The 26,634-nt window shown below is 36.9% G+C and overlaps 1 protein-coding gene across 4 annotated transcripts; it reads right to left on the minus strand.

The window, feature by feature from the left end:
• Positions 1-896: 896 nt before the first annotated feature.
• Positions 897-26,337, minus strand: LOC121856804 (ras-related protein Rab-11A-like). Of its 4 annotated transcripts, none has more exons than XM_042352541.1 (7): positions 26,230-26,337; positions 25,986-26,079; positions 11,889-12,010; positions 10,576-10,780; positions 9,249-9,392; positions 8,139-8,316; positions 3,829-3,966 (listed from the first exon to the last, which is right to left on the minus strand). In XM_042352541.1, exons 2-6 carry the CDS (start codon positions 26,023-26,025, stop codon positions 8,177-8,179), a joined length of 651 nt encoding a protein of 216 aa, XP_042208475.1. In that variant the 5' UTR covers positions 26,026-26,079; positions 26,230-26,337; the 3' UTR covers positions 3,829-3,966; positions 8,139-8,176. The 4 variants fall into 4 exon arrangements, with proteins under 4 accessions (XP_042208483.1, XP_042208475.1, XP_042208467.1 ...); XM_042352533.1 differs by having other exon boundaries at positions 26,183-26,275; XM_042352526.1 differs by having other exon boundaries at positions 25,986-26,275.
• Positions 26,338-26,634: the final 297 nt, after the last annotated feature.

The raw sequence follows: 26,634 nt of genomic DNA on the forward strand, positions 1-26,634 counted from the left end.
AATTTTGTTTTCTTTTAGTTAGTCAAGTACTTTAATTTATGTCAGTTTTCATAATTATCCTCTGCCCCCAAGAGGCTTGCTTAGTCGTTCGATCAGTCTGTTATTTGTCTATTATGCACTGTTGACATTGGCAAGTTCTGGGTATGCGTGGGCTCTTGAATGTACTGTAGCTGAACATGCACTAGTGTTGGTCAAATCTAGACTAAATGAGTTCACACTGTTTTCACAACACTCTCTGGCAGGTTATTCCAAGAGTTCACGACTCTTACTCAAAAAAAGTAACTCAGACAATCTTTTGTACTTGTGATTGATTTATGGAATTTTGGCTCAATGACAAGCACTGGAACCTTCTGCGTTTATGGTATCCACAAGTTCTGTTCTTGCTTCATTGCATAACAGCTGGATGCAAGAACAAATGCAGATTCTCTATTCACTGTTGCTGCTGTACCATCCACAAAATATCACTATTCTCAAAACCCACTCCATGCCATGCTTCCTTATTATCCTTGAACTGTACTCCATTGCCTCATGTAAATATCCTTCCCTCACTTCAAAGTGTATGTCATCCCATCTTTCCATCTCCTTGGTCTTCTCTCTTTTACCATCGTCTCTTAAATTACAGATTCATTTTTTATCTCTCACCTTCTGTTCTTATACATTTGTACTATCCATAGCATTTTAACTGACCTGTTCAGCTCTCTCAAACACCCCTATCATATCCACATCATTTAATTTCTGTATTTTAATTCTCTGCACACTTTTAACTCCACATTACTTTGTCTGAAAATTGCCAAATCTCAAGCTTTTCCTCTATTTTTTACTTATACCATTTTATTCAATAAAAAAAATTCCACCAAATGGCTCAATGATTATTACACACAAGGGTAAAAATACTGTTTTAAAGTTTGTAAATATTTAGCATTGTTTTATTGCAAATAATGTGCTTCTTTACATTGCTTTACAAAATTTCCTATGCAAGCGTGAAACCAGGGCTACACTTGACATGTCAATCACATTTATACAAGACAATATTGGCAACAATAATGCCTAGAGCATTACCTTTTTAAGACAAACACTGTGTAGTTTGATAAGCTTGAGTCTTAAAGAAGTACACCAAAAGGCTCCCAATTGCTAATATTGTCTCGTACAGACAATTTGGTATTGAATCACCAAGGAAAAAAAACTTAATAAGCACATATACAACTTATTCAAAATGATTATTATGATTATATTAACCCATAGGAAACATACTACAGATAGAACTCAGAGGCATACTAGATCTCCTCTCAGAAAGCACCCCTTACAATAGGTAAGACATCAACACATCTACTTCCACCTTGAGAATGTCGGCAAGGTTTGCATTGTAAATAGTCCCATATCATTCCTGATTGCTGATTCTTATTTACATGAGATCGAGGGTATGTTTAAGAAGCAAAAGTTATTATTTTTCAACTGACAATTATTCTAAGCCTAGTGTAGGCCCACAGTATAATCACTGTCCAACAATTATGTAAATGTTGTTGTATATATATATATATGTACACATTCTTTTACTATAATTACCAGCAATCATGACTGTTAAGCGACTTTTTAATCCAAACACAGCCAATTAGTTTATGACTTGACTTTAACAATCAACTTAGCCAAGACAATAACATCATTAACTAAATCCCTTTTCTTTGAAACTACACTTACCAAAATAAAACCTGTGAGACAGAGTTCTGACTGTATGAATAACTACTGTACTATATGTTACATAAAACTTATTTTTTTTATTTAACTTATATAAAATTTAACCCATATAAATCACACTGATCAACACTGTACTATTACCTGAAGATAAACTAATCTTCTTATTTAGTCAAATACTATGCCTTGGACAAGATGATTACTAAACAGTCAACAAGATTGACCTTTTCAACTCTCAACTCTTCATTCACTGGTTTGGCCACAATATAAAATCCTGCTGATATTCACATTAGTTTTTAGAATACCCCTTTTTCTATACTTTAGATCATATTATATTTTTCATCAGTTTCTTGAAGAAAAAAAAAATAAATTGCTCTAGCATCATCCTTACCAATCAAGGAGTCATGATGCAGTTTAAAACCATTTCAGAATTCTTTTGAGGATAGTCACTATGCCCCACTAGGATGGCAAACTATTTCAAATGCTATGCAGAACATAGGGGAAAAAATCCAGGAAAGGTCTGAAACCAGTGCTTTTTTGTTTGCAATGATTTTTGCACAAGACTTGAACATCATTACAGTCCATTATATGAAGGGGTGTAACTTTAGCTACATCTCAATGATACTGTATGTTCTTATGTGTTACTTCTTTAATCCATTTGCAAAAAGCTGTTCTGTAAATACTTGATGATGATAATAATTACAATAAAAAAAGATATTCACTGACATTATATTCATTAAGATTGTGAGTCCTACTGAAAAGAGAAGCTTTACACAAGGCAGAAGGCAACATACCAACATGAAAGGAAAGAAAATGAGAAATAAATCTGACAGACAATATTTGGCAAACATGAAAGGACTTAATTCCCCAGCAAGACAATCTGTAGGCTGTGCTTATTTATTAAATTTGGTAAGAGCTCATACTGACTTACAATCTCAAATTATGTGACAGCAACTCAACTCCAGATCACACAGCAACAAAAGACTTACACTCCCACTGGTGTTCACCTGCAAAACTTAGGTACCAACAAGTATCTACCCAAGTTAACTGGAAAAACTACTATTTACCCTAAAGCTAATATGAGGTGTATATTCCACACCAATCAATCACGTTTCACACTTGGTTATGCAATTAAAACTACTGGGTATCACTGACAGGGAAATAAGGCAGCCAATACAGTTCTCTGTCTGTTTAGTGTCTACCAGCCAGCTTACTTGATATGAACAAGGGCTCTCATGCCTCTGTAAATAAGAACAAAGTCTGCATTACTGAGGTATGTGATCACAATCCACTTTCCACAAAGGATCACCCAATAACATGATGCTGGGAGACTTTCCTTTAATAGGATAAGGACTGACACTTTTCTATACTTCAATGCTGCAGTTATAAGACGGCTAGAATGAAAGCAAGAAAGCTTTCTGCTTATTACAGTACATGGGATGGGTGTAATGGTGCTTGCAATTAATATACAATGTGACCTAGGTAACAAATAAATAAAAATTCCAATCACCCTTTTTTTAATTTTTTCTTATTTTTTTTTTGCTTAGATGTGACTAATCCACTGTTTTGTAGCCTTAACACAAATTTCAAACTAAACAAACGTACATGGCATGATGAAAAGAAAATACAGCAATCCATACTTTTAGGTGCTTATTATATTTATCTGCACAAAAAACAGACAGATGGCAAACCTACTCCTTACAATGTTTTTTTTTTCATATCAATCTTAGAATACATGTTTTTGTTAAAGTATATAATGTAGATTCTTAATCACACATTTCTTTGTTACCAATTCTCCCTTGGCAGACACTGAAAATCAGCACTGTAATGCTATTACTAACCCAGGGGAACATCAGCCTGGAGCAGCAGAGATTGCTGATAATAATGTAGATTGGTGGAGAACAAGGAGGATAAACAGAGATTGAATTAAAGATGAGCAAACAATATTTATCATGTCCTCAAACAACCTTAGAACCCCTGCAACCAGACATTGTCTTCCACCAACCTGCAATTTTCTGAGTGATGAGTGTGTGGTTATTTGTGTTGATATTAACATAAGACAGGTGTCAAGAATAAGGACTTGGAGGTGGGCTTGGAATAGACGGAACGCTAGAGGCTTTTCAGTAAAATGGGGATGAGAGGGTTAGCGGGCACAGCAGTTGTTGGAGGATGATCCGCTGGGGGGTTCGGTGGGCTCCACAGTGATTGATTTACCGCCAGGAGGCTCATTCGTTCCACTGTCTGGGAGCTGCTGCCTCGAGACAATGCGATAGATTTCTGCAAGAATCAAGATAGGTTGTGATTAATATTACAAGTAGTTTCATATTTTAAACTATATATAACAAATACAGCACAGCTTTACAATTTCAGTGGTACAGTACACCAATATTTAAATAATACTCTCTACATTTCCCTACTTGTTTAAACAGTACAGTATGTTTATTGTAACACCAGATGGAGTAACAGCTGGTACCAACATCACTATCATTTAATGTTGTCAATATATGTATACAAACAAAACTCGTGAATTTGAAATATACTTTCACATTAATATCATTGGTTAAGTCTTTTACAGTAATTAACCACCTCCTACTTGGTCTGCCACAATCCATAAAAGAGCACCAAATTATATCAAGTGCCACCCTCATACTTAACACATAATTCCCGTACTTTCACTCTATTTATAAATTTTCTCTATTCCTTAATAAAGTTAAAAATGTTAATTAAGTTTATGAATGACCAGGAAAAATTATAGTTTTTCATTGTTGTAACTAGGTGAAAATTACTTAATACAGTGGTCCCTCAATTAACGAACGGTTCAATTAACAAAATTTCAGTTAACGAATTAGCTCCCATAAGGATTTTCAGTTCCACTAACGAACAAAACTTCGATTAACGACAGCCTTATGAGAAATACGCTTTGTTGTGCGCATCAGCTGCTCGGCTAGTCCGCCAATACAGTTACAAGACCCAGTACAATGAGATGGAGGGGATTAAAATCACCTAGTTGCCAACCATCACTCCTAGCCAGTCGCAAACCCCGGGCCAAGGTGTTCACTACATCTTGGTGGGGAGGCAGTCTAATTAGTGGAAAGCCACAGGGATAAGATACGTTAGTTTAGATAAAAAGTTAGTAATGTTACCCTGGTTCCATCAAGGTACCTTCATAATTTTTCCCCCTCCCTCCTATATCTGAATTACAAACACTTGTCGATCTTTACAAGGGACTGATAAAAAAAATTAGATCATTTGAAGTTCCTTATCAAAATGGAGGTGATAAGAATGGGGTATAAATAGTGTATCGTAATTATTACTGGGTACAAAGAAAATTGGAGAAAACCAAACATTAAATTAGGGGAGTAGCAGCATGAGGTCACAAAACTGAATGTGTTAATAATAATACAGTAGAGCGCGCTAGATAGAGGTCCTTTAAACAAAATTCACACTAAATGAAAGTGTTGTTTTAATGGAATAATTTAGTTTGGTACTTGAGAGAAACACAAAATACTAAAAAGACTGAGAGTCTACCCAGATGCACCTCAGCCCATCTCCTAGAATAAACAAAACATTGTTTTTTGTAGTGTTATGTTAAAACAAACACTCATAAATCAACACAGCTAAAATTAAGGGATGCAAAATGGTCTGTTTACTGGCTGGGAAGATGGGGGAGAGGAGGGAGGGAGGTGATATGTTTGACAGTTGGTGCCAAGCTCTAGTGCTTATTTATTTATCTGTCCTTAAGAGTGACAAATTTTTTATCTTAAAAAATGTCACTAAACTGACCTGGGAGAATATAATTAACATTGCTGGAATTCTTGTAAGTTAGTGATTAATTTGAATATAAACATGCTATAGTTCGCATTAGACATGCAAATTTTAGTTCTAACTAATTTTCTTAAAGGGCTAAAACTTTTATCTCTTGTGCAAAATATTTGACGTTTATATTCAAATTATTCGTTGTCTTGCAAGGATTCTAGCAATGCAAATTATATTCTCCTAACTTTAGAATGTGATATTATATAAGATAAAAACTGTAAGTCTAAAACCACCAAATCCTGGCTGGAAAAATGGGGGAGGGGGGAGGAGGTGACAGTGACAGGTTTGACAGTTGGCGCCGAAGGTCTAGTGAAGTATTTATTTGTTTATTCATGTCCTTTAGATTGAGTTTTTGTTTTTTGTCTATAAAATATCACAGAAGTGACCGGGGAGAATATAATTTACATTGCTGGAATTCTTATAAGATAATGATTAATTTGAATATAATCATGCTATAGTTTGCATGACAAAAATTTTAGTAATCATTTAGTGCATTATTTTGAGTACATGTACAGTACAGCTTTGCCTTTAGGACAGTGTAGTGTGCCCAGAGATACATTGGGCGCAAAATTTAAAATATGATGCACCAGATTGACTCGCGCAAAATAGGAAAGATTCGTTTTAAATTGAGGGCCTGAAAAAAAATAAATAAATGAATTGCAAGATATATTTCATATATCCATCAGTTGTAACACTACCTAAACCCTATAATTCTCCACCACCAACCCCCTTTTCAGGACCAAAGCTTAAAAAAAAATCTTAAAAGGCCTCCACAGCAGTAAAATGCTTCATGGGTGCATGAAACCGACTGTACAATCTGGGCGCTAAACTATGGGAAAAAGATTGGGCAGCGAGAAAACATTTCCACACTGATCTAGGCTCCTCAAAACATGAGGGATCATCACTATTACACAAAATCATAAGTGCCTTAAAAGTCATTTGGCAGAGTTTGAACTCGATCCTAGCTTAACTGGAAGCCAGTGCAATTCGTCAAGAAAGGGGTAGTGGAAGACCCCAGTGGGAAAGCAAAAACAAGCCTGGCAATCCTGTTCAACAGTATAAACTTTCTTCAGTAGATAATTAGGTAGGTAGACCCATAAAGAGTTACAATATTCTGAACATTTTCAGAAGGTAAAATAGCTGTTCCTGTGGTAAAAGATGAATTGGAAAAAAAAAACAGGGACAAGTTTCCAAGAGGCAACAACGTGTATGAATGAGCAGAGCACAGCATTAAAAGACTTTTAGGGAAATGTTTAGTTGATAAGTGATGCTGACTTGTGTAATGGAACAGGGGTAAACCTGCTTCATAGTCTTGATCTGAAAAGGGAGGACCATAGCAGAACACATCTTTCCCTGTAGTAAGAATGAATTAAGGTTAAATTTGTATATGTATTAAGCTTTCTGGCTGTTTTGCATCATGTGCTAAATGCCTTAAAAAAGTTATTTAGTACTTTGATGGTTTTTTATTTTGTCAATAATATGCCTAACTGTATCCTGAAAAGAGTGGACACACAAGGGATAACAACACATATTGTACCACTATAATTGTTAAATATACAGCTTCAACTTTACTATCCAATGAAAAAGAAAACATGGGGAGCTTAAGAGATTTTCAGACTGATGCTGCAAAAATAACATACAATACTGTATACTCTAAGGATTAAAGATCTGAATTAGTCTTGTGTCAATGGTTTCCAAGATATATACAAATACAGTATACATGGTTGACCTTGTCACCAGACAGAGGGTGATATTACTCATTTAAATACCTAAAAGAAAGAAAGCACATGAAGCAGAATATATGTATTAAACAAAATAATGAAAAAATCATGCTTAAATCCTACTGAGAACAAAATATGGTACCTGCCACCTCAACAGTATAATACAAGCAAGATGTATTCATGCCATGCTATTTAGCAAGGTACTACAGACACAAGCCAACTACTATAGATGATAAACTACACAAGTCCTCCTGCTGAATAACAACGCATTATGTCCCAGGCTGGCTATTACTTTTGTTTTCATTTAGCCGAAACTATTTTGTGAATTACTTCCACTTTCAAAAAAAAAAAAGAAAAGCATAATGTAGTGAACGTCTCCATTACCAGAAAATGAACCCGCATTGTCAGACAATTCTAGTAAAACTCAACTGGATCAATTTCATGCCACTTATTGTACATTTGAGTTACTTTATTAATTTATGGAAGTTTCTTAATAAGTGTTCAATTTCATGCATTTAATCTGCAAATTTAGAGTTTCTTCCCAAATCTTTACATCCATAATCATGCTGAATCACCTTTTGTCACAGTTGTCAAGCATAGGCAGTTGGAATACAAGCAAGAAGTGGATGTAGCCTGTTGGAAGCTGTGTGTAACAATAGTCTTTAATCAAAAGAAAGATAATAAGGTTTGAGATTTTCCTGTGACAAACTGAAAAATTCAACCTTATTATACTACTTCTACTTTAGAATGTTCACACCTTCAAACATATTAGCATACTCTTCTCGTGACAGGTCCAAATGATTTCGTTTGTGTACAACAAAGCGCATACGAGGTGAAATAAAGTGCTTAACATAGATTTAGGAAGAGCAAGTGCAATATATCCCTTTACTGGACATGAATATTGACTCTAACCCTTTGCCCAAATTTCCAGGTGTGAGGAGGAGCTCTCCCTACTGCTGGCAACATTGCTTGCGCACACTCTCGGCATTTACAGTTGGTTCCACGTGAATAGCCTTTACATCGGCTGTTGGACTGTCATCGTGGTCATGAGGATCACGAATTTGCTTCTGGGAGACAATCCTGTAAATTTCTAGCCAGCATGCAAAGAATGGAGACATGTTAGTCAATTGTTAATATTGCTAACTTGCTAGTATTATTTTTTGTAAAACATTCCATATTACATTACCTCCATACATTTTTTTTATTCAATAATTTTAGTTGCAACTGATTTTCAGTGGCTTAAAGCACTAAATGCATATGTTATGCATGCAAGAGCATTACAAAATAAAATAAATGTAATTTACTTTTACGTATAATGTAGACAATGGTTAAGAAGATGCCACATTCTAATGCCCATCATGCCTTATCCATATACTGTACAGTACTTGTAGTACTATTACGCTATTACGTACAATAAAATTACTGTAATTTCACTTTATTGCCAGTTACCTTTTTCTCTTTGACTTCACAAAGGAAAAATATTTCAAAACATTACGTGTAAGCCCAAATTAAATAAGTTGATCAAGGTAAAAAATCTAGGTTTGTAATCTGTAGCTAATGGAATTTAGATAACTGATTTGGAAAAAATAATCACTCTAAAGTTCAGGTGAATGTTGGACCAAATGTTATTTTGCTAGTAAGTACTTAAACATGATGAACTTCCAGTTGGCAAACTGATCAACCATTCCAATATCTAAAAATATAATAGCTATATGGAGAAAAAAGGAAAAATCATTCTCTAACAACACAACTGGACTGAAAAAGAGAAAAAATGCATATAGGCCTATGTAAATGCCTTTGATGATATGGACAGGAAACCTCACTGGTGTTACAACTTGATATAAAATTTCTGAAGCAATTAAAAAAAATTTCACCAAAATTTTTAAGGCAATCAATAAAGCTAAAATAATAAGATGCAATCAATGCCAGTCATAAAACTATAATATAAGACACATCTAAAACAATCAAACAATATAAGACCATAGTAGCACTTATTTCCTCATAAGTTAAGTCTCTGCATACCTGTGAGGATGTTGTGGAAGGCTGTCTCTACATTGGTGGAATCCAACGCTGATGTCTCAATAAAAGACAAGCCTTCCTTCTCTGCAAATGCCTTGGCTTCCTCCGTCGGCACAGACCGTAGGTGGCGCAAGTCTGATTTGTTACCTATTCAACGAGAAGGAATAATTTCCACAATAGTATTAATAAATTATAATAACGACATTACACTGGCTAGTGCAGAGTACCACAGGGAATATACATACAGTATGTCTGCATTGGCTACTAGGCTGAAATCAATGACCAACATTAATTTATTCCATATGCATACACTTATGTGCCTTCAAAAAATATATGTATTGACTGTTTACATCAGCAACCATATTATATATCACTTAAATTTATTACTCATCTATATATCTCAACATCTTAATACTTCCTACCCTTTGGAAGTGGCTAAGAACACTATGCCTCCAAGCTCCCTCATCTTAACAAAGATCCATAACCTCATACTGTATTCTAATAAGGCCCTTCCATCACATAATACCCACTATTTCCTCCATATATACTGTTCAATCAAATAATTTCTTTTTAACCTATTACCTATATCATCAATATCTCTATATGACCAAACCTCCAACACTTTCCACAGGACTCTGTATAACTCAAATCTGTCTTTCATTGGTATCCTTATACATAAACCCGTGTTTCCCTAGTTATTGTACCGTTTTATACACTAATACAAAACACTAATAATTGATTTGATTAGCTTATAGCCAATTTATTCTTGTCTAAGATAAAGTACTGTACTGTAACTCTTCAATACTGTCTGCTATCAACACATTATCATCAATCATACAACAGTTCCCAGAGTTATTATATATCTTATTTGTGTCACTTATGTTACTTGTATATTATTTGTAATTCGAAACCCATTCCCCAAATATGTAACTGTATATTTTCAGCCTTCTGGCTGCCAAGCTCTTTCAATAAACCGTTAATTATTATTATTAGAGCAGACCAGTCCTAATGACAGCACCTCTAACACCTTGATAAACAGAAGAGTGGTCAAGACAGAACCCTGATGAACCCCTATTTTCAGCACAAATTCCTCACTTAAGTGAAATGTGTTCAAAATATCTTTAAAATCCTGTGTATTTTACAATGTACAAATAATTTTCTCAAGGACATTCGTTTCAGTTACAATATACTGTAACTGTTTATGTAATATGCTATCAATCCTGTACTCCCAATAAATGTTGTTCTTTAAAATACCAACACAAATAATAATTTTAGTTATACCATACAGTACTAACCTTGACAAAGAAATATAGTGTTCAAGGTAACTTACCTACAAGCATGATGACAATATTCTGATCAGCATGATCTCTTAGTTCTTTCAGCCAACGTTCTACATTGGTATATGTGAGCAGTTTGGCAATGTCATACACCAATAAAGCACCTACAGCTCCCCTGTAGTATGCTGAAGTGATGGCTCGATACCTCTCTTGCCCTGCTGTGTCCCAAATCTGTGCCTTTATTGTCTTTCCATCAACCTGACAGAACAGGCACAAAGAATTATTGAAAGTTTGAACAATTACACTTGAAGCAACAGCCACATTTTTTTTCCCAAGTATTGGTATGCCACACTTTCAAATTTGTAAAAAGCATAAATCTGTTACCATAAAATACCTTATCCCTATCCATAATTCTTGCAGCTCTAAACTCACTTTTATCTTTACAGAACTGGTTACTCAAAGGTAAGAAAATTTTCATGTTCTGAGAATTTCTTAATCTAAAGATGGTGACAGCTTTATTACGTAACCTTTAAACTAGCATTACAAAAGAATTTTCATCATACGCAAAATTAAGTTTACTTCTAATCACAGCATGTGTTCTCAACAGAGCCCCTAATGCTCTTCCACCTATACAGGGGAACAATGTACTGCAAGTCATTTATAATAACCACACTAACACCATACCCTAACAATATGTGCTGTGGGTTTAAAACCTATTCATGGGTGTTAACACCATTTCTTAAAAACAGTCTTGCTCATTTAAATTTTCTGTCTGCCATGTGTATAAATATAATTTACTGTACTGTATAGACTAACTCATTTTAAAATATTTTCAAATGCTTATTGGAAAACTTGAAGAAAAAATACTGAACAATAGAAATTTGATATTCATTTAATTTACATTCTCCTTAGGTTGTGATGTTATATTTAGACTGTATAGTAAGTTTTTTCATACCGTTATGCACAAATAAATACCATACCAGTCGTCCTTGGACTGAAAAAGAATTAAACTGGGCAACTTTTGAGTAACATCCCAACTCCTGCTGATTGGTGCATTTTTCAAAGCAAGCATGTTGACCTTTAACCTTCTGACCCCATAAAGACAACAGCTCCAGGGGTTGTCAAGGTGATTATACAGTTTAGTGACAAGTACTTTATAAATACTGTAGCTTTCTTCACTCTTGAGTTATGCCACTGTAGCCAAAAATACACGTAGTCTGCTGTTGTACATACATAAACAAAGATGGCACCACACTATTCAGTTGGCATGAGTAACTATATTTGAATTTGGGTATTTTGTAGTTGTTTTTAAGATTGTTCATCTGACTCGAGAAGTGGTAAAGGAATTTTATTGTCTTCATCTTACCTCTATGCTGCGTGTGGCAAATTCAACACCAATGGTGGACTTTGACTCAAGGTTAAATTCATTCCTTGTAAATCTAGAGAGAAGATTACTCTTGCCAACACCAGAATCTCCAATTAACACCACTGGAAAGAAATCTCAACATTAGAGAACAATTATACCAGACAAAATGGTTAAAATTGATTTTAAATATAAATTTAATGTACTGTACAGTACTGTATAACCCACCCACCCATAAATATGTACATAAAAAAAAAATCTAAACCGGAATACATATTACAGTAACAAATTTTCCCAGGTCTTACCAAGTGACCTCCATCTTCATACAAAGGAGAAGGAATGATGGGGGGGGGGGATATTGGTAAGCATGACAAGGTATAGAATTTATTCCCATCTCTACGGTACCAATACAGGTATATTTATGGTTTCCTTACATAAAGTACAGTGAATATACAGTATAGTAGTTGGAAATCTGCTTCAGTTTTCTTAGATCCAGACTCTCTACAAAATAAACTTGCTAGCTCTAAAGTGGCTCCAAAGTAAGGTAGACAGGATTGGGTGGTTGGGGATTCATTCAACAAGCATCAGGGTTTCCATTTGGTCCTTCAGAATAGATCTAGCATGTTTGCACATGTTCAAGTCTGATGAATTACCAGCCACTCATTGACCCTTAAGAAATCCACATTGTTGTCGTGCAACAGTTGCTAGGTTTTAGAGCCTTAGGGGGTTTTGTTGTGCAGGGATGTCCAGAAAAATCGCAAGGTCCTTCAGGAACAGAATGTCACACTGGGCTAGGATCTCTTGGCAGATAAATGCTTCATCCCAGCTCTGGCCTCGCAGCTTCATCAACCACATCTTGAGGCGAGTAGTAAAAAGGACAAAAATGGCCATGCAGTCAAGAGCTTTGAGTAACACCTGATGGTGCTCTTTGTCGGGGACTTCATTGGGAGTCTTTGACCATGCCATTATTTTGGAAACTTGGTTCCTGGTCACATTTCCAAAAACTCTTCACTGACAGACATTTTCGAGTCCCTCCTAACCTAAAGTCTTATTCTACAATCCAGTATAGATTGGGTTACTAAGGTACAATTCAGTATTACCACTGCTTGACTAAGGCTTGAAAAATCTAGGTTCACAAAAATGTTACTGGAACTAACTGAATAAGTACTGTAGTTTGTGGAATTTTCAGTTTGTTAAAAAAACTACAGTATAGCCATGAATTCCACAATAATACCAAAAGACATGAAATTAGGCCCTCCCCATTTTCAGAACTAAAGCAAGAAAAGTAGATACACAATACAACCATCTAAGAAAACATCATGTTTCCTCTAGCCACAGGATGGTCAGACATTTCCACTTCACCAACACTACGGTTAAACGAACGTGTAGCTAACTAATTGAATTCACCTAACAAGGAGACAGAACCCTAGAGTCAGAATCCTAATCATCACTATTTTGAGGACTGACTGCTAAGTTACTGGCAATGAAAGTGATTTTCCTTGCAGAACTACCCATGACAAAAAACCTGGCACCCAACTTCCTCCTGAAGTCAAAGCATCAACAAGGCAAAAACTATAACTTATACAGGTTTCCCCGAAGAAAATTGGGAAACAAAAAAGGCTCTTGAATTGTACACCAAAAAGTCCAAAGAGAATTCTAAATAGGATAACCCCCCAGTGATAAATAGTTACTGTATGTGTTCCTAGTCATAATCCTAGCCCGATATAAATATAGGCTAGGTAGCAGAGAACATCGTCCAGAAGTCTCCAATAATGAAGGTAAATCTGCCAACAAGCCAGTTCCCTTCTGCCTCTGTCAACACACACTCATCATTTTTGTTCAATACTGCTCTCTTAAACAGTACAGTGTATTTCTAGTTCTTTGTTTGCTTTCCTTCTAAATCTTTATTCTTAATATTTGATACAGTAATCAGTAAAGTTAACCTTGCACTAAGAATAAAGGCATATTGTTTAGCCTAAATACTTCCCTGGATATTTCAGTACAGTATTACAATGCTAATAAACATTTTATATTAATAATTTAATAAACATGTACAGTGACTAGTATTACAGTAACACAAAATCTAATTACAAGAATATGAATATACCAGTACACACCAATTGGGAAAAAAATAAATCTTGAGCATGTCTGCCATCATCAGATGTAAGGGTAATGTGAAGGCAGTAGCAGGGATCACAACAACCATCCATTACCATCCCTAAGGTTTACAAGCTTAAGTTTTTTTAGAGCTTAAATTACATTATTTGCAGCATTCTAATACAGCACAGTACCTGTATATCTCAGGGTTATAAGGCGGTAAAATGTCCTGTCATTGTTAAACACGACTCCATATTATTCTAAAAATGCAACCTATCATGTGTATTTTGGCATACAGTACCTGTACTATACCGCACAGTACTAGAGTTTACGTACTGTTTACCTCTGGGTTACAAACTAACCTGGTGTGTTGTAGTACAACTGTGCAAATATTATTACTGTGCTGTGCTTGCTATAATGGGTAGCCATTACAGAAAGTGTGAACTGGGTTTGTAATAAAACACTATGAAAGATACAGTAGTCCCTTGCCTTGCACACAGGAAACTTTTAAGGTAAAATGTGTAAGGAATGTAATTAGCCTTTAGGTATAAATAAGGATCTGTTCCAATTTGCTCTCATAACCTAAGCAACTAATATGTACAGTTGCCCACAGGTACAGTCCACCGAGGGGTGAAACTGTGAACAACGGTACATTTTTATAAATACAATACTGTATAACTAGCACAAAATATTTGTACTGTACAACACTACAGGCTACTATACTTATTACATAACTAGGGGAGGGCGATGCAGGTAGAGAGTAGATTACATATTTGTGGGCAACATCCATGATATACAGTATAGTCTGCATTTACGCGGTTTTTGTTTACGCGTTTGGTCATTTACGCAGTGCCTTGCCAGAATGTAAATGCTTTAATTACGAGGTAAATTTGGTCATTTACGCGGAGAGTAGCTGGAGGTCCAGACGCGCTGCGCCATTTTTTATTCACGCGATCAATTCTCAACCATACCCGGGAAGCGGCGCGGATATGGTTGCTTTATCACTGACGTCATATGACGTATCGGACTGTGATTAGGTCTCGCATGCTTACCTCCCTCCGCCGCTAGCTGTGATTGGTCTAATGTTATATGACGTAGCCTGGCACGGGAGGGAAGCTACTGACCCAGCAGCGTCAGCCTCATTGTTCTCAGTCACCGAGTATACTGTTCTCTCTTGTGCTCGCTAATCTGTTCAACAATGGCATTCGCTGGACCCCCACCACCCCAGAAAAACCTTGCATTATCTGGACCAAGCCGCCCCAAGCCCAAGAAGATACGAAATGCCCTAAGTTACAAAGTTAAGTACAAGATCGTGCAAGATTTAGAGAAAGGAACGAGACAAGTTGATTTGGCACGCCAGCATGGCGTGAACGAATCTACAATCCGGACGATCAAGAAGGATGCCGCCAAGATTAAAGAACACATGAGCATCACAAAGTCTGCAGGTGCTTCAATGGTGAAGTACTGTCAGAATAAGGTGCTGCTCAAGACTGAGAACTTAATGGTGAGCTACTTAATTCGTCAGGCAAGACGTAACATGGCTGTGGACACGCGGGCAGTGCAGGACTACGCTCGTGAACTGTACGCATCAGTGGCGTGCAAGATGGGAATTGCAGAGCCCAAACCCTTCACTGCTTCCTCTGGGTGGCTGCAAGGGTTTAAGAAAAGGAACAACATTACCAACATTAACATTGTTGGTGAAGGAGCCAGTGCTGACCGTGCTGCCGCCATGGATTTTCCTCCATTCTTATGTGAAGTTATGGAGGAAGGACAGAACACCGACGACCAGGTAATCAACTGGATGAATCCGGTCTGTTTTGGAAAAAAATTACCTTCCAAGGCCTTCGTTGTCCAGTCTGCCAGCAAGTGTCGGGGCCGGAAATTGCAGGAGCGCATCACCGTCCTGTTTACCACCAATGCCTCAGGTACCTGTAAGCTCAAGTTGTCGGTGATCCACACAGCACGCAAGCCGCACGCCTACAAGAACATGGACATGACCAAGCTAAATGTCCACTGGCTAACCTCACATAAGGCGTGGATGTTCACTGGTCTGTCCTTCTCCTGGTTTGATGACTGTTTCGTTCCTGACGTGAAGAAATTCTGCGTGCAAAATTATGTGCCATTCAACATTTTGTTGCTGCTTGACAATGCACCAGGACACTCGCTCCTACTGTTGGATCGTCACCCCAGTGTAAAAGTGGTCTTCCTTCCTCCCAACACTACGTTGTTAATCCAGCCCATGGACCAGGAGTTGATATGGAACGTGAAGGCTGCATTCTCTACAAAGAAGTTTAAGCTCCTGAACGACTACACCAACACCAAGGATGAGTTGCGTAACCTTCTGAGTGGCACAGATAGCGAGAGCGGCGACGAGGATCCAAAACAAGAGTTGGCGGAGCATGAAGTGCGAGTTAAACAGTTTTGGAAAATGTTTAACGTAAAGAAAGCTGTTGATTTCTTGGTGGAGCCATGGGGGCAGCTGTCTGTGGCAATGATTCGTCACGCGTGGCGGCATGTGTTGCAAGGTATCCCAGGTGGGAGGCAGAGTCAACCTGTGGCTGGTGAGGTTCAGTCTGTTGCAGTGGCAGTGGACCTTGCAAGAGAAGCTGCACAGAGTGTTACAGCTGCAGGCTTCTCCGAGACTACCAACGACGACATCATGAGGTAATCAAGGATCCTGAGGTGACTGCCGACGAGATGTTGGAAGACGATGACGTTCAGTGAGGAGGCAGCACGAGAACAGAAGTTAACACATGGTGATGTAAAGGATGCCATCGAGTTTGCCGAGAAACTCAAGCTCACCCTTTCCAAAGACCCTGTCAATCACCGATATGAAGTCTTCAATAACCTTCTAGACCAAGGTATGGAGCAGTACATCAAGATGTATCACGACCACATCAACATTAGCCGTCAGCGTAGCATCACCGACTTCTTCGCCCGCAACCCACCACAGCCAGCCCAAGTTAGTGATAGTGACAGTGATGGTGACTTTGAGGGGTTTGTCAGGGAGGCCCTGACAACTATGGTGGATAGTGATGGTGATTCACCTGAGGGCCAGTAATCTGCCCTCTGCCTCGGAACCAGCCCCCATCCTCGTATGCCGACCCATCTCTTCTACTAACGTAAGTGTTAAACCTTGATTTTCTTTTACCTGGTACAGTATATTATTCTCTTATTGATATTTCTCTTCTATATTATGTGTGTGTGCATATCATCAGAAAATTAAGATACTATTTTTACTACAACGTATGTATTGTGTTCGAAAAAGTGGAGTTTGGGGGTCGGCCCAGTCTCTATTTCAATTAGAACATAAGAATATAAGAATGGTTGGAAACTGCAGCGGGCCTATTGGCCCATACTGGGCAGTCCCGTTTACACCCAACCCCTATTGCTCATATAAGCATCCAACCTGTTTGAAGCTATCCAGTGTATTCGAGTTGATGATGATATTTGGTAACTTGTTCCATTCATCTACTACTCTGTTTCCAAACCAGTGTTTACCTATTTCGCGCCTAAATCTAAATTTGTCTAATTTAAAACCATTGTTACGAGTTTGCTCCTGGTTGGATAGTTTGAATACCTTTTTAATGTCCCCTTTGTTTAGCCCTGACTTCCATTTATACACCTCTATCAGGTCGCCCCTCGCTCTACGTCTCTCAAGGGAGTGCAAATTAAGATGCTTTAACCTGTCTCTATACAGTGGTCCCTCGGTTAACGAGCGCCTCGGTTAACGAGTTACCTTCCATAAGATTTTTAACTTCGGTTAACGAACAATCCCTCGATGAACGAGTTTCTTACGAGCCGACCTCCACATGTTTTCACTTGCATTTGGCGGTCCACCATCTGTAGTATTAGTCCGCCAATACAGTAATCGGTTCTAGGGCTTACATTCCTTACCCTTTTAGTAAATATCAAGAAGTTTATACTATTCAATCATTTTAAAAGTTTAACATTAAATTTTTTAGTCATTTTAACAAATTTTGAACATAATTGAAGGTAGGGTCACTAGTTTGTGGCACACCATCCAGCCTGCCAACACAGCATACAGGCGTCAGTCTTTGTGTCTTTTCAGTGGAGGTAACACATCTTGCTTGAGACTCTCTTCAACTAAACGCTTTCTTTGTGTTTGCAAGCAAATTATTGGTCATTTTGAAATTTATTTTACATATTGGCAATATATAATGCAGTGCAGAGTTGATTTAAAGAAAATAATCTTGAAATACACCAAGAGAACTAAAATTTTATGGGTGAAATGGCACAATGGGGTGACTTCTCTTCCACCCCAATGCCTTCTCTTCTCCCTTCTCTTCCACCCACATTCTAATTCCCATCATCATCATCATCATCATCACCCAGGAGCCTTCTACATACACACCTCAAAGCAAGTGTACTTTTCTACCTTTTTTGTTGAATTTAGGCAATTTTCGGTGAGCTGGAACCATTTACCCAAAAACCCATTGAAACAATGGTTTCGGTTTACGAGTTTTTCGGTTAACGAGCAACCTTCTAGTACGGATTGTGCTCGTTAACCGAGGGACCACTGTACTCAAGGTTCCTAATGCCCAGGATTAGTCTTGTCAATCTCCTCTGAATTCTTTCCAAGGATTCTATATCCATTCTGTAATACGGTGACCAAAACTAACATAATCCCATATGTTCTGTATTTCATTTACGCGTTTCTCGTTTTACGCAGTACTCCACGGGTTCAATTGACCGCGTAAATGCAGACTATACTGTACCTTTGTGTCACCCAGTCAAAACATCTTTATTTTGCATTACACTTGTAACATGACTAACAATAGCACTTCACTACTGAGACACCGTTACTACAAAAATGCTGTAATTTGCACACCTTTAAAATTGAACATTTGGCAAACACATTAATTTGGAAGCTAAAAGGTGACTTACAACATGGTGACAATGGACTTTGGAACCATGGACCAAAAATATGAGTTGAATTACAATACAGTGGTCCCTCGGTTAACGAATTCCCTTCCATAAGAATCTTCATTTCGGTTAACGAACAAAAATTCAGTTAACGAAATTCTTACGAAAATGTTTCGACATGCTTTGGCTTGTTCACCAGCTGGAAGATTAGCCCGCCAATACAGAAATTGGTTCTAGGGCTTACATTTGTTAAAATTGGAGTAAATATCAAGAAGGTTGTACTATTCAATAATTTTCCAAGGTTTATATTATAACTTTTAGTCATTTTAACACTTATTTAACATAATTGCAGTACAGGGAACTAGTTTTTGGTGCGCCCAACAGCCACTTCACTCACCCACCATGGTCTCAATTTGTATCTGTTCAGTGGAGGAAACATCTTGCTTGTGGGTCTCTTGAACACAGAGTATTTTTACGTTTTTACAGTACAGTGGTCCCTCGGTTAACGAGCACAATTCGTTCCAGAAGGATGCTCGTTAACCGAAAAATTCGTTAACCAAAACCATTGTTTCAATGGGTTTTTGGGTAATTGGTTCCAGCTCACCGAAAATTACATACTGTACAAACGAAAAATAAATGCAGTAAAGTACACTTACTTTGAGGTGTGCATGTAGAAGGCTCCTGGTTGATGATGATGAAGATGGGAATTAGAATGGGGGTGGAGGAGAAGGGAGAAGAGAAGGCATTGGGGTGGAAGAGAAGTCACCCCATGCTGCCATTTCACCCATAGAATTTTAGTTCACTTGGTGTAATTCAAGACTATTTTCTTTAAATCAACACTGCACTGCGCTATATATCAATATATAAAATATATTTCAAAATGACCAATAATTTGACAGGAATCACAGGAAAAAAAGCGTTTATGTCGAGTCTCAAACAAGATGTTCCTTCCTCTGAACCTGTAAACAAACTGACGCCAAGCTTGGTGTGTTGAGTGGCTGTTTGGTGCGCATAAAACTAATTTCCTGTACTTCAATTATGTTCAATAATTGTTAAAATGACTAAAAAAAGTGAATATAAAACTTTTAAAATGATTGAATAGTACAATCTTCTAGATATTTACTAAAATGGTAAGGAATTTAAGCCCTGGAACCGATTACTGTATTGGCGGACTAATACGACAGCTAGTGAGCAAGCGAAAACATGTTGAGGGGCGCTCATAAGGAATTCGTTAATTGAGGGATTGCTCGTTAACCAAAGTGAAGAATCTTATGGAAGGTAATTCGTTAACCGAGGCGCTCGTTAACCGAGGGATCACTGTATATGTAACTACCAAATGTAAAAAAGTAACACTTACCAGCACTGCAGATGAAGAGTAAAGCATCATAGTAGGTGACACAGAGGCATGGTAGGTGATGCAGGGGGCCAGATATACCGAGATTTTCCCTGATAATTTTTTGTATCTCGGCATTTCCCGAGTTATACTAATACATTCCGAGATAATATCCATGCCGAGTTACATGAAATTCCGAGTTATCAAATGCTGAGTTATTGAGGGTTTACTGTATCTTGTGAATGTAGGGTACCCAACTATGCAAGCTCTTCCTTTTTATTTATTAATTTCCTAAAATCACTATTCTAAGCATGGTATATAATATGAAATTCATTGCTAAAAGGGATAGACAGGTATAGTAAATTGAAAGCAAGCAAATAATATTAATACAAAGTACCATTACATAAATGAAAGCAAAGAAATAGTATGATACTTTCTATCAAATGCATATACCTGTACAGGTATTATAATAATTACTGTAGCTGAATGACCACTGGAGTGGCTCGATACACAAAAATTTCTGGGAAAGGCATCCAATCAGTGTCTCCATTTACCACCATATACAGAACCGAGTAGCAAGGTGACTTGGTTGTCATTATGACCACTTCCCTTTCCATTCTATGCATTAAAACAAACAAAATAAACATTCAATAGGGACTAAGTTTTGGTTCCATACGGTTTAATTCTGTGTTCCTAGACCCCAAAATTCTTACAAAAAATTATGAGCTTTAAGAGGTCACATATACTGTATCTAATTCACACAGATAAATAGTTATATTCCACCAAACAGCCAGTAGCAATATTCAAAGTGATTTCACAATCAGAATATTTTCTTTCAATATAATTTTTTGGATCTCATGAAGAATAGGAACACCTACTTATTTCACCTGATGGTTAAACACCCTTATGCTCATTGGAGGGGTAAGGTTAGGTGTTTAGTCATCAGGTGATATAAGTAGAGGTTCACAATCTTCATGAGAACCAAATTATGGTTTAATCTGCAACACTTTATCAGATCCCCCAGTTTTCTGTCTAATTTTCTGCAACTACCAGTACCTGATCTCCTAGCTCTTTATCTGATTAAATTTTGGTCAAACTAGCAACTCTCTTTTGGATCCCATGTTCCCTACGCTTTTTTTTTTTTTTTTTAATCTTATCTATAAGCTGGGACTCCTTTCACATCATCATCTGCAAAGTTATTGGTAATACTGAAATAGAGTACAGTATCACATATTAACAATGAACTTGGGGAAATCTTTCCAACCTGTAATATAAATGCTTTCTTACCTCAAGTAAATGCCATAAAGTAAAGAGGATATGAAATATGAAAAATAAAAAATGCACTTTTGCTATTTTTTTCTGTCCTCATGATTAACTGTACATCAACAGTGTAGGACACCATATACATTATTTACCTATGTGGAACACTTACTTTCATCCACAGGAATGCCTCTAAATGCCAACATAACCTACCTAGGTTAGATAAGGTAGGGCGAGTAATTTTTATCTCCAATAAATCATGAATGAAACTTTTCAGGAGGAAACCGCCAAAATAATACTATAGAGGCATACAGTACAGTACTGTTATATGAAATTTGCAAATCCTCATGTTTTTTAATCACCACAATAACATTATAAAATTTAGTAAGAAACTCAGCATCTTCTATACAAAAATATTAAAAAGTTGATGGCTCTTGGTGTACTGTATATATAACAGTATAAAACAATTAACTCAGTAATGAAAACATTGCAGATGACATCAAGAGGTAGCACGTTGGCATGTCCAGGATGGAAAAAATTGCAAATATGAAGGTCATTCAATAAATAACGAGACAAATGAATATATAACATATATTATTAATGATCACATAGCTATTTTTTCACATAATCTCCCTCTATAGCTATGCATTTGTCCCAGCTGTCTACAGTTTTCTTATTCCTGTCAAAAAATTCTTTCAGCTGACTCGGTTACAATTTGTTCAATTGCAATGAATCGGTTTCCCAAACATTTTTCACTCAATGTTCAGGTGCAATGTAGGTGTTAAGCTTGGACAGGTCGTCCGGCATGATCTTCGACCACAATGCTTGTTTGACCATTCTTGAATTGTTCAACCCACTTGTAAACGTCGCTCAATTAAATGCAATTGCCTCCACCTTGAAGTGACATTCTGCAATAAATTTTGCTTGGTTTTATCCCTTCTGAATTTATAAAACAAATAACAGATCGTTCTTCTTCCAATGTACAGTAGACCCTTACTATTCACGAGGGATAGGTACCCAAATATGGAGCGAATTGACAAACAGTAAATAGCAACTTACACTACCTTAGTGCACTACTGTATACCTATACCAAACAACCGACCAGCCCCGGCAGCACTCATCCCCTCTTTTAACTTATCTAATAATAAAACTTTCCTTGTCAGGGTCATCACTGACCTCTGCGCTTTACATTTCACTCCACTAGCACTGACACTAGGCAGTCTTTTAGGGGCCATTTCACACAGACACACTAAAGTTTTGGGAGTACTACACAAGATGCTACGTCACAGGCAATGATTGTGCGCAAACAGAGGGAGAGGAGATGCTGCGGGCACGTGGGGTAACTCGTTGTGCTGCAAGAAAAGGCTTGTAAGCCAGCCACCATCTGCTTAAAGCGAATCGTCGAAAACGCGAATCACAAACTCGCGAATGGCAAGGGTCTATTGCACAAAATTCAAGCAGAGCGCTCACCATTAATGCAACACTTACTCGAGACGTCATAGAAAAAAAAAAAAAACTGACGAAACAAGCGGACGAAAGTGTAGCTTATGCATGTCTAAATATGTCGTAACATGATCGCTGCGCTTTCCCCTCCCCCTTTGCCGTCTACATCAAAAAGTTTCGTTACTTATTGAATGACCATCCTATATTGTAGTTCGTAAATTGCAAACTCTTGTCACTTCATGGGATTTTCAGAAAGAATGCATTTATCTTCTATAGAATACACAACAGTATTACAAAGTCATCTGATTTGAGTCTTTCAGAAGTACAGTACAGTAAACCCTCGATATAACTTGGCAAGGATATGGTCTCCGAATGTATTAGTATAACTCGGGAAATGCCTGCGTCACCTACTACGATGCTTTATTCTTCGCCTGCAGTAGTGGTAAGCATTACTTTTTACATTTAGTAATTACATCTACACATACTGTATATGGCTCAATAATTTTTTATTGTCATATTTTTTGCAGGAGGGGGAAAATGCCACGATAAGTCGGAATTTGGGATAACTCGGCAAGGCCAGAGCCCCATATGTGCCGAGTTATCGAGGGTTTACTGTATATTATACTGTACACCAGTAAGATCCCCCCAAAATATATATAAATAGCGGATGGTTGTGCATTTGAAACAGCAACTTGAGAACATTTCTCTACAATTCTAAGAGAAAAAGCGAAGGTAAAAAAATCAGACGATAAACTTTTTTGTAATAAATTTTTTACTATGCGATTGCTCCTTCCAGGATGTTCTATTGGTTCCTTTCACAAACAGAAATTTTCTTTATTGAATTTGATGATAAATAATTATAACTAATAATTTAAATTTGGTTGCATTAGGTTAGATTCGTTCATATCATGAAAAAATAATCCTGGACCTTGCCTAACAATTCCAACAATTATGGTACAGTATTCCTGGCAACTGCTGGTCTATACCCACCACCCCAATAAGAACCTAACCTAAAATAATACAATTACAATCTATTACCATTCAAAAGAAAATCCTGTCTATTAAAGGAACCAATCAATTATCCTGGAGGTGTAGAAGGTAAACAGAGAACAATGGCATCAGAACTCGAGGCCAAACAATATACAGTACAAGCATTAGGATTCAGGATGGAGTTTTTTTTTTTTTAATTATACATTATAAAAAAATTTTCTGTCAACTTTTTAGGCATCTCAGGGGGAATGAAAGTGCAAGTTCAGGCATGCAACTGTCCTAAAAAAAAAATAAATAAAAAATCTACAAAATATACAGAGGTACAGTGCCAACAGATTAAAGAACAACTAATATTGTCACCGTCCAGATTTCCTAAATTAGCACCCAAAAATCGGTTCGACTAATTACCCAATGTACCTAAATGTAGCAAAACGTAATTTTATTTGAGTTAATAGATCACGTGCATGTACCGAGGGAGCGAGTAATTACCCAAATGTAGCCGCAATGAAGTCAAATAATGGTCCTACATGAATAAATCGGACTGCTAATCACTTCTCGACTAGTATTTGGTGTCACAAAGTCACAAAAAATTGGAAAACTTACTTTAATCTGAGTTAATAGATCGCGTGCATGTACCGAGGGAGCGCGTAATTACCCAAATGTAGCCGCAACGAAGTCAAATGATGGTCGTACAAGCGGAAATCGGGCTGTGAATCACTTCTCGATTATTATTTGGTGTCAGTCACAAAAAATTGGTAAACTTAATTTAATCTGAGTTGTGTTGTGTTAGGTTAGGTTAGGTTAGGTACATGCACTTGATCTATTAACTCAGATTAAATTAAGTTTACCAATTTTTTGTGACTTCGTGACACCAAATACTAGTCGAGGTTAGGTTAGGTTAGGTACATGCACTCGATCTATTAACTCAGATTAAATTAAGCTTACCAATTTTTTGACTGTGACACCAAATACCAGTCGAGAAGTGATTGGCAGTCCGATTTATTCATGTAGGACCATTATTTGACTTCATTGCGGCTACATTTGGGTAATTACTCGCTCCCTCGGTACATGCACGCGATCTATTAACTGAAATTAAATTACGTTTTCCAATTTTTTTTTTTTACTTTGTGACACCAAATACTAGTCGAGAAGTGATTGGTAACCCGATTTGTTTATGTAGGACCATTACTTGACTTCATTGCGGCTACATTTGGGTACATTTGGGTAATTAGTCGGACCCCCCAAAAATTGGTCATTTCACTTTCTCCCCACAAGAATATTAATTTTAGTATGGACAAAACAAGAGTTCCAAATCACAACCTGACAAAATTGATATGTCTACCCAAAACGATAATACCTTATTTTTATTTATTGTTGAAATTTTAAAAGATGGAGTTCTTGATTTTCTGCTCATTGCTAAAGCTGTAAAGGTCCTCTCAAGTACAACATATGCCCAATAAGGAGTTCCTTAGATTCTCCAAACAACTAGGTGCTATAAATGTCTCCTGTTAAATAACTTAATAAATATAAAGCTTACACATTACCCCTTATTGGCAAATAATTTTACCTTACTGCAACACATTTTTAAAAGAAAAATATCAAGAATCTTAAGTAGATTACATACTTTAAGAACCTAAATCAATATACCAGTAGGAAAGAAATTACGAGACTTCTTTGGATTGGCTACACATCTATTATTCAGATTGTTAACAAGAATTATTTTCAATGTATACTGTACCTAAACTACAGTACATTATAGTAATCTCTCAGGCCACATAGCTCTAAATTCTTGCACAAATTAGTTAAGGGCGACACTATGTATATTTTCAGGGGCTTATAACTTTAACAGTTAAAAATATTTGTAAATATATATGAGACGTGTGCATGTCCATGAATTTTAATTACCTCATGTACTCTCACATTCCATAAAATTATTAGGAAAAGTGCGTGACGTGTCGTCACTTGACCGATAAACGATGACGTCGATCAGCTGATTTGTGTCAACTACAGGGGGTGGGCGGATACTCATTGTTTCATATTACACTTAAGTAACGACAATAACTTGAAAATTATTAAAAGAGAATACTCACCTTTGAATAAATAATCATATTCGTCGTCCCTGTTCCCCATCTTTCACGGGTGAAATATGAAAAGTAAACAAAAGTAGTTCGTCGTAGGAAAACACTGAAACAAGAAAACAAAACCGACTTATCACAAATTTTCCAGCACCATGAAACAACTGATTCTATAATAAACCATGAACTACTATTTCCGCTTCGATATATACCAAGATGTCACAGAAATGAAGCGATAACACAGCGGAATCCTCCTCACAATAAACTAAGATGGCGAACCGTTACGCCTCTTCCAGTGCGCAGCCAACTGGTGAAGGTTTGCGCAGTGAGTCAACACACACCATGAAGGCTTCGATCACCCAAACACCACGATAAGGCGATTAGATTGTTATTATATTACATACAATCCTAGCCAATCAAAATCACTTTTCACATAATTATAAACAAAAATGTTAGTCATTACAAATTACAGTACTTAATAACACAGTAGTAATGCGGAGTTTCTCTGCCCGTACTGATAGTGTTTACGTCAAACTTCCGTACGTCTATTTGTTAGTATGCTACATGGCAACTGTTGTTGTTCCGTGCCTAAAATAAATATTAATACAGAAGTTTTAAAGGTTTCAAATCATACTCGTTTAAAACAAGCAACTTAGTAACACAT

This window comes from Homarus americanus, unplaced genomic scaffold, assembly GCF_018991925.1.
Source record: "Homarus americanus isolate GMGI-L3 unplaced genomic scaffold, GMGI_Hamer_2.0 scaffold1024, whole genome shotgun sequence".
Lineage (NCBI taxonomy): Eukaryota > Metazoa > Arthropoda > Malacostraca > Decapoda > Nephropidae > Homarus > Homarus americanus.

Bases quoted from the DNA above. Each gene is read 5' to 3' on its own strand.
- LOC121856804 (XM_042352541.1), bottom strand. From the start codon at position 26,025: ATGGGGAACAGGGACGACGAATATGATTATTTATTCAAAG. The intron at 10,781-11,888 runs GTAAGATGAAGA...CTGTTCTGTCAG, and splicing joins TTGCCACACGCAGCATAGAG to GTTGATGGAAAGACAATAAA. The intron at 8,317-9,248 runs GTATGCAGAGAC...CATGCTGGCTAG, and splicing joins CTTCCACAACATCCTCACAG to AAATTTACAGGATTGTCTCC.